General features: G+C 34.9%; 1 protein-coding gene across 5 annotated transcripts in view; it reads left to right on the top strand.

The window, feature by feature from the left end:
• Positions 1-15,553, top strand: part of Mp (Multiplexin) — an 82,187-nt gene that overhangs the window by 58,689 nt on the left and 7,945 nt on the right. For all 5 annotated transcript variants that reach the window (XM_066726927.1, XM_066726926.1, XM_066726928.1 and 2 more), the window contains exons 6-7: positions 11,451-11,522; positions 13,645-13,725. In XM_066726927.1, coding sequence (XP_066583024.1) covers positions 11,451-11,522; positions 13,645-13,725 — 153 coding nt within the window. The remainder of the gene's footprint in view (positions 1-11,450; positions 11,523-13,644; positions 13,726-15,553) is intronic.

Here is a 15,553-nt window from a genome sequence, read left to right as displayed (position 1 = left end):
GTGTTCTTATGTTAAACCGAATTCTAAGATTTAACGACTTGAAACGAGCGTTCTAATTTTTCAATAGCTTTATTACCTAGAATCGATGTAGTATTTATTAGTATTGTGTATTTTTTATACATTTCACAGACTACCATCTTTGGCTAATTTTACATAGAACTCTGGATTTGAACTTTTCGATATATTTCCAGAAATAGTAAAAATTTTTATTATGTAAGTAAGCCGGATCAGTATAGTGCCTATCCATTTAAAAAATTAAGAGCTCTCAGCCCCTTGCATTGGAATCGTGAAAGTCAAAGAAAGAAGCTCTATGTTGGGTAGTTTTCCTCCTATCTATCTCATTTTTGTGCTTTGCTTCCTACCTTCTTCTTTCCTCCTTTTTGCGTACTTGGTTACCACGAAATGCAGTTTCATGTTGGATATACCTGCACAATTTTGCATATAGAGCTTTCGTCCCCTGAGAATTAACGCCGCTTGCAGACCATTATGATAACAAAGCTATGATGACGCACACGTTTTTTCTTCTCTCACTTTATCATATTATATCAATCTAATTTTCTTTACCACCCCAACTCTTGTAAAGAGAGAAAAAATAGTGAAAAATAGAAATTAATTTTTAGCTGGAACAATTATTTTTGTCGAGTGAAATTAATGGGGAACGAGAATTATTTGAAGAAGTAAAATCGTAGATTTGTGCTACTTGACTATAGTCAAGAATAGAGAAGTTCTGAAGGATGAAAATTAGCCGAAGGGTTGGTTCTTCACCACTACGATGACTCGAGGTAATTAAGGTTGAAAAAATAAAAACCACCAAGCCAGTTGGAACGAAGCCAGTCAAATTTTCATCCCCTACTTACGTTTCGTGCCATGTCCTGATGAGAAAAATACTATAGGGCAATATTCACCACGAAGAAAAATCTCTCTCTCTCTCTCTCTTATGCTGCTCGGGATTTATGAACATTTCATTATTGCGCACTCGAGACACACGTGCCAGTGGGAATAACGAACCAACCAAATTGAAGTCTAAAACCGAATTCTTCCAACTTGGAAAATCTTACACCTTTAAAAAAAACTATCCTCTTGAAGAAAAATAGTCAAATAATTAAAACAAGATTTCCAGAAAAATGTCCAGCAAGGTAGACTAAAATTTTCTTGAACTTCCAATTAGTATATGGGTTGATGTGTCAGCAGGGACTGTATGACGAGATATTATTTAACAAGCATTGAAATCCCCGAAATGGTAGAAGGGTTTAGTTGGACAGATTAGATTAATTTGGGAAGGTATCAGGATTTCCAGTCACAAGGGCTTGATTTGAAAGGGGAATAGAATCGTCGAACATTCCGGAAGTGACTGGACATGACCATCCGACTAAGGTAAGCTGAGCAAACGCAAAGAACATTCAGCGACACAAGCCATCCGTTCGATCATTTACAGCAGTGGTCGTTGAATTTTGCAAGTTTGACCTGATTGATCTGCATAGAATTTCTCTGATTTTGAAATGTTATACAGATCAATTCTACCAATTCACTTTTAAAAAAACGATTATAAATAATAAAATTATAAGATAATAAATCATTTATTCTTTTCACTTCTCATTTCCATTTTCCCTTCTTATTATTTATCAAAAACCTTCATTATTTCAACAAAAATCTTTAAACCTTGATTTTACATGAATTACCTACCAGGTAAATTTGCTTGAAAAATTATAACATTCATTAGAGATTTCTATATAAGAGTTATAAATTCTAGCGTATACGCTTTTAGTCTGTTTTTAAGAGTCATTGTATTGGATTTGATCGAAATTTCGATTATTCTGGACAATGGAGTTTTATCGTTCTTCTGTAAGAATTTATATTGGGTTTCGAACCCTCTCTAGCCCGTATCTAGGAATTAGTCAAACGGACTAGGATAGACGGATGCCGTCGTAGACCAACTGACATCAGACGAGATTCCAACCTTCCTGACGTATTTGCTTAATTGCTCCAAAATTCGACTACACCCTCTAATTAAGGAGACCCTCGACGTCCTACCTTCCTACGTCTCGCAGACTCGCACAGTTTGTATACTCAATTAGACACAAACTGCTACCCGATAATCCACCGATCCCAAATGCGATATGTGTCTATACATATTATATACATACATATACGTATTGAAGCCCCTGTGATCCTTGCTAAAAAATCTCTGGAATACTAACCTAGCAACCCAGTTCCTTCTTTAATAACGCAGAATACAATTTCTTCTTTAATGCAGACAAATCGGATTTGGTATCATGATTCATGAATCCACCACAACAAAACCGTACTTTAAACTTATTAAGTGAAATCTTTCGGAAAGAACCTTGTGTTTCTTCGCTTTGGTTGAAAGATCGCAAATCTCTCTGTGAAAATTTAATATCTTTAATAATGTCCTACAAAGGATATCATTTTATTCAATTGCAACATTTTTAAGCCACTAATGTTTCTGAATTCTTATAGCATTAAAATTTATGAAGTTTCTTTTCACGAGGCTGCTGGAAGCCTCTGAAGCAGTGTAGGACGGTGAAAATTTAGGAGATGTTAGAATTGATTAATTATAAGGAGGATTCGCGTGGAAGACGGATGAGACAAAGTTAGCGAAGGAGACCAATTGGGAAGTAGAAGTTAGAAAATATAAGAGGGAAATTGTTCCTGAGAGATTTAGGAAGATTTTTCACGGCTGAAGATGAAATTGCAACGAATCCAATTTTATCGGGTGTCGTCATTATAATAATCGCATGCATGGGACTCTTCGCCATTTATTGCGTTTCGTGCATGGACACAGTTGGGAAACGGTAACCGAAACTGCCCCTCTCGAGGATTCAGGGGAGTCCAGAAATTTCCAGCTATTCAAACGTTGCATTCAAATGCCAACTTTACATTCAATCCTCTTCCCTATCCGAAATAGACACGCTCGCTTCAAACTCCAGACAATTCCACACTTCCGGTTTCTCGCTCATTCATGAATTTACCATCCCTTGTATAATTTCTCTTCTTCTAATATTTTCCAATAAACAAATCAGCTCTCAGCACATTTAGCGATTATTTATTAAAAATCAAATTTATTTCACTTAGCACTCTTAAAAGATTATCTAAATTACTCCTATTAAGTAAAAACTCGTTTCTATAGTGTTATTGCTATTATCATAGTTAGTTTAATAAAAATATATATAGTATTAAGGTAATTTTTGCGCAGATCCTTTTCTGTTCAGTATTCACCCAACGTTCAAAAGATTTGCTGAAATTTCCCGATGGGATATTTGTTGATTGTGTCAAAATCGCGTGGCTGGAGAAAGCTATCCCGCAGGAACCTTATAAAAGTCTGTAGGAGGGGCATGTGAAGAGTTTGCGGGAGTATGTATGCCTACGGACATGTTCAGTGCAAACAAAGCACTCGAACTCTCTTTCGACCTCCCGGAACTCAACATCCTGAAATTTTTATCAGACACGAACTACACTCTGAATATACTCTAAAAACTAAACATGGTACGATAAGAATGAAACGAAAATAAAGCCTCTTTGTAATCTTCTTGATACATCTCCCACAACATCATATACCAATGTTCTACATCTAAGCCAGAAAATTTTGAAAAGGAAAATGTGGATCACAATTGCCAAATTTAAAGAATAGATGAATTGGAATAGTTTGAATTTTTAAGAAAAGCAACGCAGACATTTCTTATTGGCGGATATTTAAGTATAGCAGCATACGTCGGGCTAGGTGCAGGTGGTTCCAGTTATAAAGTGCAGTTAGCCGAAATCTCGAGGGAGCGAGCCAGGAATTATTGGGCCGAGTCTGACGAGAGTCCACAACTCTCGTTTGAAAAAGCCCCTTGAAATTTTCGTTCAAACCAGAAGTCATAAATAATCCTATAAACTTTTTCATCGCCTCATTTCACTTTTTCAACTCTTGGCGCTATTTTACACGGCAAAGTTGGAAACCTCAATAATTGTTATTGGTAGAATCGGATTTACTATTTCCGATATTCATCTCTCCAATAATTATTGTCAGGCAAATATACAATATTGTATTTATAAAATGAAATGTGAATATTTTATATTTTACATGTAAAGACAAGAAAAATTAAAATTTTAATTTTATAGGAAAAAATGAATGTGTTACAATGGGAACATTAATTAAAAACGTGATTTTTAGGATTTTCATCTTTGGAAGAGTATTGGGGATGAACTTGTATCTAGAATAATTTGATCAGGATCAGTTTTAGGTAAACTATGATCAATATCGATATTGGCTTATCCGTGTACCTTTCGATCGTTGACCATCGACAGCTTTTCTCTGTTCTCTCGTGTTACACGTGCAACTTCACACCACATCTCCAAGCGTTTGCATAATTTATTCCTGTGGACGTATGGGGCTTACCTTGCCATGACTAAAATTAACGGATCCTGTTTACCTCAAATAAATTGGTGCAATTATCGAACCATGTGAAGCCAATTGTTCTCGAAGATATTTAGCGCTCGATTTCGCAGCTTACTTTATTTTACAGTCGATTCAAATCTTTACAGATTTATATCGATAAATGCACTCGACTCTATCCTAACCCATGAATAAAGTTTAACGTTATCGTGAAAAGTCAACGAGAAAAATGATGAGGATCCATAAAAAGATTTTGACCACTGAAATGGAATAAAATATCAGACAGATCAAGCGTATCAAATTCACATTTAATTATTTCAGAACATATGTTTGTTTAAAGTTTTTATTAATATTATTTTTACTAATCTAAAAATTACATGTTCCCTATATAGGGATCCAAAGATTCACAATTTGGAATCTTTTGCAAAAATTCTCAATTTTTTTTACATTTCACTTAATTTTTATATGAGCACAAGGTTGCGATATCTATCAAAAATATATTATAAAGTCTACTATACCATGTAAAACTTGAGATTCGCAAATAGTTTTGCTAATTATTCACGATAATTTGTAGATAGTATCGCAGATACGGTATTACGTTTACTAAATATCAATATTTCACGAACCTATAATATAATACCACTCTATTACCGACACTATTTCTGATACAATAGATACATTTTAAAATGAAAAAATACGTTGGAATTAATTTATTTTATTTTCATATTTACCTCTATAATTATCGATTCACATTTGTTAATTAATTTTACTGCATGAAAAATTTTGTCCGTAATGGGATTGGAACGTGCAACCGATGTCAATCTCACGTTCAGCTGCCCGATATTTTGTCCACTCGGTCAACTGGCAAAGTTGTTTCACATATAAGCTAGTTTATTTATCTTAAAATATATGACATATTTGTCTATTATTTGTATATGTGCGAAAATAATAATCAATCAAAGTCCGAAGTTTAGTAGAGTGGACTAAACATCTGTCAGCTGTACGCGAGATTGACATCGGTTGCGCGCTCGAGTCTTACCACAGAGCAAAATTTTCATGTAGTAAAATTAACTGATAAATATCAGTCGATAATTGTAATAGGTAAATGTGAAAACACAATATGAAAATAAATTAATTAATGACAATCTATTTTTTGCATTGTATAATGTATCTATAATATCGGTAATAGAGTGGCATTATAGACTCAATAAGTATCGAAATTTAGCACATACAATACCATATCTGTGATACTATCTGCAAAATATCGCCAATAGTTCGCAAAACTGTTTGCGAGTCTCAACATTTCTACGCGGGAATGTTACAAATGTTACTTGAAGATAAAAGCGTTGCAACACTATACGTTTATATAAAAAGTAGGTGAAAATTTAAAATATATATGTTCTAAAATAATTAAATGCAAACTGTCATATGCATAATTAAACTGATATTTTTTCATTTTTAAGACCAAAAATCCCTTCTAAACGAAAATCATTTGCTTTTAGAAAAATTTATGAATATTTTATGAAATATGATTTATTAATTAGTTAAATATACAGGATGAACTAATTGGATGAAATATATATTAGTGATACTAATTAAGGAAACACAGACAAGGGAATAGTTAGATATAGTTAATTGGCAGACTACAGTTGGCTGTCACTAACTTAGTAAGCCTACTGATGAGCCGCTGATTCACAAGTCAAACCTTGTAAGCCCATCACGCAAGATGTCAGTCGTCTTCAACCCTAAACGGTTCGTGAACCAAATTTCCAACAGCAAATTATCGCACAAATCAAACTTTTATATTGAAATTTAATTTGAAGAAAATCCATGAAATTCTAATTTCAATTAAAAAATGAACTTTTCGTAAAAATTTGTTTATTCGTATGGAGATCTCTCCATTGCCTAGCATATCCATTTGATGGTATGATTGTACTGGTTTGCAGGAAAGAAAGAAAACCGGAAAGTAGAGCCCGAAGGATAACCAGCAAATAAGTTATAGGGATGTATTCATTTTTATGACTCTGCGGCGTTAAATAAACTCCGGTCAGAAATTTTACCTCCAAGCACTCGAACGCTTTTTAGATTGCAAGCATTTTATGGTATTGAAGAAACAAACTCTAAAAAAAATGCAAAATTCACTGGTACTTCCTTCCGAACAAAAATCAATGTATGACTAATTCAATAGTTTCTCTCAATTTGGTCAGCTGCAATTTTTTAAACGACAAATATAATCTTGGACGTCTCGACAAGTTGATTCGGTGTAAACTATACTATGAAGTCTATTCCTATAGATTTATATTTACAATGCGACTAAGGAATTGAACTTAAAAATTGGCAAGATCGATAATAATAAAATTTTTCTTAGTTTTATAGGAATATATCATACATATATATTTTTAGATTTTGGTTTGTGTTTATAAAAATATTATTTTTTATTAACATAAGATCCGTAGCAAATAAGAAATCGGTAAGAGAAATAAAAATCAATCGATTTGCTATTGTAAAAGTTTTGTGAGTCAGAAAAATGCAATTTATCGAGTGTTTAGTCCGGCTTTTTTTCTTGTCAACAAGCTTAAATCGAGACGCAGATAGAATATAAGGATCTTCGTCCGAATTCCAGAGGAAAATCACATTGGATATTCCATTCGCGACCACTCGAACTTCCACTGCAGCTGGTTCAACCAATCGAAATTCCAACGTCAAATAACATTGCTGACTTTCTTGCTTAATCCCATTTCAGGAAAACTTATCTTAGCTACAAATATTTCTATCTCTACCCTCCCTAATTAATTAAATTGCGATAAAATTAATAAAATTAAATTCAATCAAGCTATCAGCTGATTCTTCTTTTAATCATATTTACCCTGGTGAAAGTTAGTCTGACGTCTGCCATCTCGCGACCTACTTTATCAGTTTTATCATTAATTCGCTATATCAGCTTTTCACCACGAAATACGCGGATCTTCTGCTGATCTCTATTGTTGAAATTCCTATACGTGGATTTTCTATGTCAAACGCTGGACTTTTCCAGATTATTCGACCTCTTGAGTAAATGCTCGTTTTCTTCCCCAGCCATGGAAAAACTTATGCTATTTTCCAATCAAACCTACCTTCTTTCCCCACAAATATTTTCTCCTCGTATCTCATCCTCTTTAACAACTATTATTTTCCTCACAAAAACAAAATATATAATTCGGAGGTGTTCGCGCGTCCAATCATCCAAGTTTTATATAAATTTTAAAACCACTCGAGATAGGTATTCGAAAAAGATTTTCCCTCTCGCGAAAATAATGGCTAATGGAGCTTAGAATTCAATATTATGCAGGAGAATCGCTCGCACTATTACAGTCACGTAGCTTAGTAATCACCAACCGTCCCTTTCCAATCCCCTACAAAAAGGAAATATTCGCGAACTTCCTTGTCTTTTTCACGTCCAATACCCCATAGAGGGACCCGGAAATGAGACTCGAGTATATATTTGAAAGAGGAATAGAAGATAAACTTGGCAAAATTGTGTAGAAGAAATGTTCATAAATTCTGAAATAATCATGTTGAGCGATGTTAGAACAAATAAGGGAAAGAGTTCGACATTATTTGATGAAGAAATTATTCGTCAATTACCTTTTGGAGCGAGTTTTATGGGTTAATGTCATTAGTTTCTTTCTCACCTATATTCAGTAATTTACATTGCTTTCAACTTGCTTCGTCACTAAGAAGAAATTAAGCTATACCTCGTCCGTCTGCTCCCTGAAACTTTGATAATTATTTAGCTTTTCTAAGTATCGATTAATATTAAATGAGTAGTCGATCGAGCAATATATGACTTATCTTGTTATGAGTCCATTCTAGTTAGCAAGCTAATCGATTGATCGATATTGCCATAGGAGATGAAGCTTCGAATAAAATTCATGGAGCGAAAGTGGAAAAGGTGAACTAGCTGAGTTCATTAAACACGTAGCATGTATGTAAGGATATAGTGCGAGAGAAGGTTCCAGGGGTTGTGTTCTGTGTGCAATCGGTATTTTCCCCATAGGCATTTGGTTTCTGCCAGTTCCATTCGCGTTTAAGCATTGATACCCTTATCTCCAGGAATTCTCGCTGATATCCGACTTAATCGAATTATTTTATCGATTTCCGACCACCAACTAAATATCTTGTCAAATTATACGCAGCAGCCTCAATGAATTAACAAACAAACTTACTGAACTTGGCCAACGTCATACATTATTCAACGGATTCGCAAGATACTAGCAAATAAATTTATCTAATAAATCTATCAGACCAGCCAATAAGTACGTCTAAAAAATTATTAAAAAGTGGCGAATAGTTGAAATTGTTAAAAATTTATTATATTTGCTGCAATTATGTTAAATGAGGATAAAGATATTCTTATAGTGATACTCTTGGTTGTTTAATAGAAGGGAGAGAAACTGAGGTAATTTAATATAATTTTTTATGGCAGAAAAGGACAAAAGGTGAAAACTGTAAGGAATGGGGTTGGAAGGCATAAAGTTAAATACCCTCGAGCGTGGCTCGTGCATTCCAACTAAGCACTTTCCCTACGGGATTCACTATAGCCGCGTTTTACTGCGACAGCCGCAAATCGCAGAACCCCCTCCACCCTCTTGCTTACCCATCCCCCATCACCTAGTTTACCCTCGTTACTATTTCTTCTCATCCAACCCCCAACCATCTTCAAACATCCCTTGCTCACACTCAACCCTCTCGTAACTTCCATACTCTCGAACTTGATGATTCTGGCTTCGCCTTAATTTCTCCATCCCGAACTTCTAACCCCGTCAACTTCTAACACCCACCCCACCACCTCCCCCGCCTGCGCCCCCTCGCATTTCCGATTTAACTCCACCACAGATCTCAAAGAAGAAGAAAACATTTTGATGAGAAATTCTCCTAGAATTTTTCTCTTTTAATTTTTCACTCTGGCGAGTAGCTGGAAATTTCAGTTTTAATTTAATATACGACGTAAAATATGATAAAGATTATAATTACATTTATTTGTTTTACCCTATTGCTAGGGACGCGGGAATTATATTACGGTGTGAATAGTAAGCGGATTTTAATTACCTCCAAAAAGAAGGTTAAAAAATATCCAGAAAATTATTTCTCTCGTAATTTTTAGATGCTTTTATTGCTCCTCTGGAGGGAGAAAACTGTTTTTTCAGTAATTAATTAGCAAATTAGCCATGACTGATAATACTTTTCTGTTCGTCTTTTCATCGGCTTTGCTATTGTTCCTTGAAAAAATCTATCGATCAATGGCACTGTCGTGTAACGAAGCATACTTAAATCTTTTGTAAAGCAGATCAATGGAATCCAACAGTAAAAATGAAGAATAACCATGGAGTTCTTTAGAAAACAAACAATGGTTAAAGAGTAATATTGCTAAGATAGAAATAATTAAAAATTGTTATTGCGTAATATTAGCAGTGATAAAATTGAAGAGGATGTGAAAAAACAATTAATATTTTTAATTCACTACTCCTCAGTGGAAATAGAGTTGCAATAAAACAATGGAGAGAGAGAAAAGCGAGTGAGGTATAGGTATAGAGGGATACTAAAAACAAAAGGGTAATAAAAAGTAAATTGAACCAATCAGCTAATTTCAACAATGGTATATACTCATTTTAATTAACTTAATGGCCTGAATAAAATGTTTGTTCTGGCCTTTTATCGTTTAACATTTTATATTTCCCTTTTACATGTTGCTCTTTATTCGTAATTCGAAGCTCTGCATTTATCGAAGTGGCCATGTGCTCAAGATCTCGAGTCTCTATGTACATGGTACATATACATATATATATATATATACGAGAGATACCCGGATAGGAAACAGATACCAAAAGGAAGATAAACTCCCAAACTTATTCTAAGCGCGTCATCAAAACCTTCAGTTTCGCGTCCTGCGTTTACTCAGACTGTCCAAACATACAATTTTATCGATGCAGAGTCTTATAAATTGAGCCCTAGTGAATTTAAATAATTTATCAAAAAAAGTTCATCGTACATTTATTTACTAGGAAATATTGCTCAATTCATATATATGCAGGACTAAAAATATATAGCTGTCACATAACAATTCAATTTTACTCAGACTGTCCAGAAATATAATTTTATTCATACAGAGTTTAATAAGTCCAGTCTTAGTAAATTAAAGATATTAAAAAAAAAACACTGTCTATTTACTGAAGAATATTGTTGAAAATTTATGGACGCGAAAGACTAGAAATATGAAACTATTTTTTGAGCAGTGTAATCTTCTTAGTTTATTCGATCAAAAGAACTAGACAACGGCAGCAATATTTACTAAAAGTTATAACGCTTTGTATCATTTATCAGCTAATATAATCATGCGACTAACTCGAGTTAAAATGCACCCAGGATCTATATGTTGGCTCAGTCAGCTGGATCCTGCATCAGTAAATCAGGTCTTCTTCCCTCACCCCTCACCTTCGGATTCTTCCCCTCGATCCCCACCATCTTCCATCTAAACTTTACATTCTTCCCCCGTTCGAGAACCCATCTTACCCATCAGCCATCGAGGAAACAGTCATCCACGATCATCCAACCTACAACGTATTCCTCTAGTTAATCTAGGGTGACTCGAATCTTATCAATTATTATAAATCTATCTGTACATTATTTTTCCTCATTTATTAAGTTTCCTTCCCCATTTAAAGCGGAAATTTGACTTTTTTCTTTTTCAACTCGATGCAATATCAGAGCCAATTGCTTCGCAGTTTGAAAAGGAATAAGACTGTACCTCGTGAAAAATCTCGCGTTTTTCCCGGAAGTGGCGGTCGTCGCCAACCGGAAGTGTGAGTATTCAGCAAGAAATATATAGTGTGTCTAGGAGACATAATTACAGGATGATCGAGAGAAGATTGGAGAATCTCCTTGAAGATGCGAATCCTTCGAGATAAATATTTTTAAAAACCTGCGTCTTCCTTTCTTGCGGTCGAGACTCGTAAGCGTGGTGATGAATCTGATTTTCCGCGTGATTTTCCACTACTTCCTGCTTGTTCATTTGAAGGGTCTGCTACACTCCCTCAAGATATATCACGGACATCCACAGGATCTTGTCAAGTGCACCGCCGATTTTGACGTAAGTATTTCCTCTCGTTCTCAAGGCCTCTCAACCCCGTACAATGCAGGTACGTGAAATTGTTCAAGTACTTTTCTGACTCTCCTCGTAATTTCAGATATTCAAGAAATAAAAGATTTTTACTCCAACATTTTCCACTTTCTAAATTAAAAAGCTTAAAAATAAAAGTATCTGTATTATAGTAGACTATAGCTATAATGTGAATGTGGATGGATTAAAATTTTGAAAAAAGAAAGAAATTGCAGTAGGATAGAGTTATTATATAGTGAGAACAAAGAATGTAGAGAGGGGTGAAATTAATTATTAGCTGTGGCGAATGCGCAGGGGATTTCGAGGATAGGATAATAAATTCATAAGTCTGGAACGAGGATGTAAGAGCGTGTATTATGGAAAATGATGATGTAGGAGGATGGATGGATTGAGAGTTAGGGATGGAGAGGTGTGGGAGGGGGGAGGGGGTGTAATGGGATCTCGTTCAAAGTGGTATACGAATAGGCCGAGGATGCGTTTTTTTTTTTTGCCACAGCCACGCCGTGAATATCGTGGCTGCCAAGGGGCACGCACGGGAGAAGCGAGAAAATAAAAGCTGAGAAATCGTCGTAATTGAGGGGACCCTCCGTGCGGAGGCGAGAAAATCTGACGAGGCCGCGAGGCTTCGAACAAAAATCGCAGAAATACGATACTACCTAATCACGGCTTAGCTTGCATTCCATGATCAGGGTCCCTTTCCATCTCTTCCTCTCCGCTCTCTCTCTCTCTCTCTCTATCGAACACTTTTCACCATTTTCAAAATAGTTTCCAGCTTTGTATAGCTCTTCAACTCTAACAATCCATATTTCGTGCAAAGCTTAAATTGCTGTATGGCGGATTCCGATAATTATTTGAGATTAATTCATTTCTATCTCTCTCTTTCCCAAAGCTCTAATTAATTCTAGGAATTATACGGTAAGATGGCCAATTAGGAGCTTCCCCCGATGGAGCATTATGATATAATGCCCATTCTCGGCGAGAATGAATCATCCCTCTTTTTTCTCATCTCCAGCTTCGCTTTTTTCCACACCTAGCCAAAGAAGTTGCGCACAGTAAAAAAAAACGGAAAGAAAACTGCAAGAATTCCTCGTGCTTCGAAGATTTTTTTCCACTTCCCCTGGCGTCGCCCACTTCGCGCTGCTCCTTCGTTCCACTCGAGTCCCCCTTTTGCACCTTCGCGAGCCCCCGTTTAACGTTCCATGAAATTAAGACGCTCGACACCTCGCGGGTAATGAGAAACTTCGAGAATCCCACTCACCCAACTGCCCTTATGAAACGCGCAACTAATTTTCGCCGTTTTATTCAGCGCCAGAATAATCGAAATCTTTCTCCAATTATATTTCAAGATTCGCCACTAGAACTTTTTTTAAATAGAATTTGCATAGAAAATTGCCACACGATAAAATTATTCTAATTTTTGAAAACTTATTTATGATAACGAGATTTTTTGGCTGGATTTTAACAATAAAAGTTACAGTTGAAAAATATAAGAGAAATGAGAGCTTTTAATTTCTAACGTGGTATATTTTTCATTATATTCGCGCAGAGAAAACTTTAAGTTGGCCAAGTAAGAAAATTTCTCGACGTAATAGAGTCTTTACGAGAAGGAAAAAGATCATTCGATTCGTTCCAGTGTTTACCAGAATGAATGATAGGAAATCTCTGTAGCTTCTTCAAGCAGAACTTTCAATTAACCAAATTTACGAAAGACAATTTTCTCAAGGGGATCAACAGAAAGCGAAGAGTGTCTGTGTAGAGGATCTGGAAAATTTGTTGTTTCAGTTGATACATCTTCAAGTTATAGTCTGGGATTTAATTACATAGCGACGGTTTCTGATTTAGCTCACGCTTCTCAATTATTCAAATCCGACTTCACATGAAATTACGGGTCACTGATGAAAGTGAATTTTCCTAAGTTAATAATTATATATCGCAACAACTCCAACTTCCAATTCCAACTTCAAAAATTTCCTACCTTCATATATCCTCTCAATCGTGAATTCTAAATCTTTCACAATCACTTATTTTATTTTGCTTTTCGACTCGAGGAAAAGTTTCATGTTTTTTTTTTGTTCCATTGGTCCTTTTTTAGTTTCCAGAGGGAGATGAGGAAGGCTCGGGGAATGACAGTGACAAGCTCTTTAACGAAACTGAAGGGATCGACTTCGACAAGGTAGAGGTGCTTTCATCGAATAGCAATTTACCAGTAATGATAAAAAATTAACACAACGCACGAAATAACATTTGCTAACAACAAGCTTATAATTCTTTTAACTAACATTTCAATTTATTTAAGCAATAAATTATACTTTAAATTTCTTATATGAATTTTATTAAATTTTAAAAGTGAAGAGATGGTTTTTCTTGATAATTGCATGCAAGGGGACTGAAAATGCAATCAAGTTTATTGGATCAACTAATTGCAAACTATGAATAGTGACAGAAGGTGAAGTATCGTGCTATAGAAGAGCTAGGCAGTCAACAATGTATCTTAGAGGGCTGTATCGAGCAGTGCAGGGAAATTTGTCAGGAAGATCGGTGATTCGTCGAAAACGACACGATCCAATAGCATTTTGATGAACCAGCTTCGACCCAATTTCAATCCACTAACATCGGCCCGATCTACCTTCCCGTGATTGGAACTTTAACGCCATCAGCAAAAAACAACTCGATTTATCTCAGAAATTTATTTATATCCCTCTTCCTCTAAATCCCCAGAAACTCATCCTATCAAATTATCTAGCTTTGATTCACGTCAAAGTAAAAAGAAATTCAATTTCAGTACAATTTTCTAATGCAATGAAGAAACAAAAGATTGAAATATAATATTTCGAAGATTTTTTTTATTGCAAGTAAAAGATTTTTGCTCAATCAAATAGAATTCTATATGGAACCTTTTGGATTATATTACTTACTGGATTATACCACCCATTTAATTTTATCATTTCATCCTCAATCTTCGAGCTTTTAGTCGAATCCTGACGATTTGCCTCATTTTTTCAATATCAACGAGATTATTGAATTTTCTCGATATTGTCGAAAACTTAATAATGTTTTCTTCTAACTCCATGGGTTTATGGTATACATTGCATTTCAAGTTTACTGTGTATTCAGGGAGCATAGTGAAATTACAGGCTAAAAGCTTGTTAATCCTAGACCAGGGTTAAATTAAACGTGCTGTTAGATAGAAGCTCCTTCCAAACCCCATATCCAGGTTAATCCAAGTTAAATTGCGAAATAAAGGTGCGTCTTGTACAGTTTCCAGCTGAGTTTAAGAAGGAACTTAGCCCTCTTATACGAATAATCCAGTTCAACATTTCGTTAAAATCCCCAATCAGTCATTAAACTAATTACATAACCATCTCCTTCGCCACACAAACATTGAACTCGATGAAATTTGTTATTTGTTTAATTCTGCATCATCCGAGTAAATAAATCTAAAACTAAAATCCGATGGCAGTTTTTTGTTTGTTTATTTATTAATATTTAAAACAATTGCACCACTCAGAATCATTTTAATGTCGAATACTTCTCCGTTTGAATAAATCAAACCAAATTGATTTATGCAATGAATTCAAATAAACCACAATCAAATTGATTAACGCTGCAAAATCATATGAGGTGGAATGAATTTGATCTTTGACTGTGACAATAAATAAACCAATATGAATTTAATTTTATTTTAAATTCAAAATAAAAAAGGAATTGATTTGGCGTATTATGGAGTGATTGAAAATGTTTTAGAATGAAGGGAAGAAAAATAAAGTGTATACACAAGATTATATTAAAGAATGTGGTTATTAAAGGCTTGGCATAATTAAGTTCAATCCGATGAAAGCGAAGCGATTTTCTCGAAAATGATTTATTCTGCTAGGTACTCTGTTATAATACGAGATTTATCGATAATTACTGGAAAGATTAAACAATTCAACTAGGCGATTTGTACAGCAGCTATGAATTAGGTAAAACCGAGCTTAAATTACTAGTAGTACTTTACAGAA

The sequence above is a fragment of the Prorops nasuta genome, unplaced genomic scaffold (assembly GCF_024137725.1).
Source record: "Prorops nasuta isolate Cenicafe-Biocafe unplaced genomic scaffold, Cenicafe_Pnas_1.2 PNAS00005, whole genome shotgun sequence".
NCBI classification, from domain to species: Eukaryota; Metazoa; Arthropoda; class Insecta; order Hymenoptera; family Bethylidae; genus Prorops; species Prorops nasuta.
Note: the sequence above shows the minus strand (reverse complement) of the source record. Positions and strands in the feature narration are given on the sequence as shown.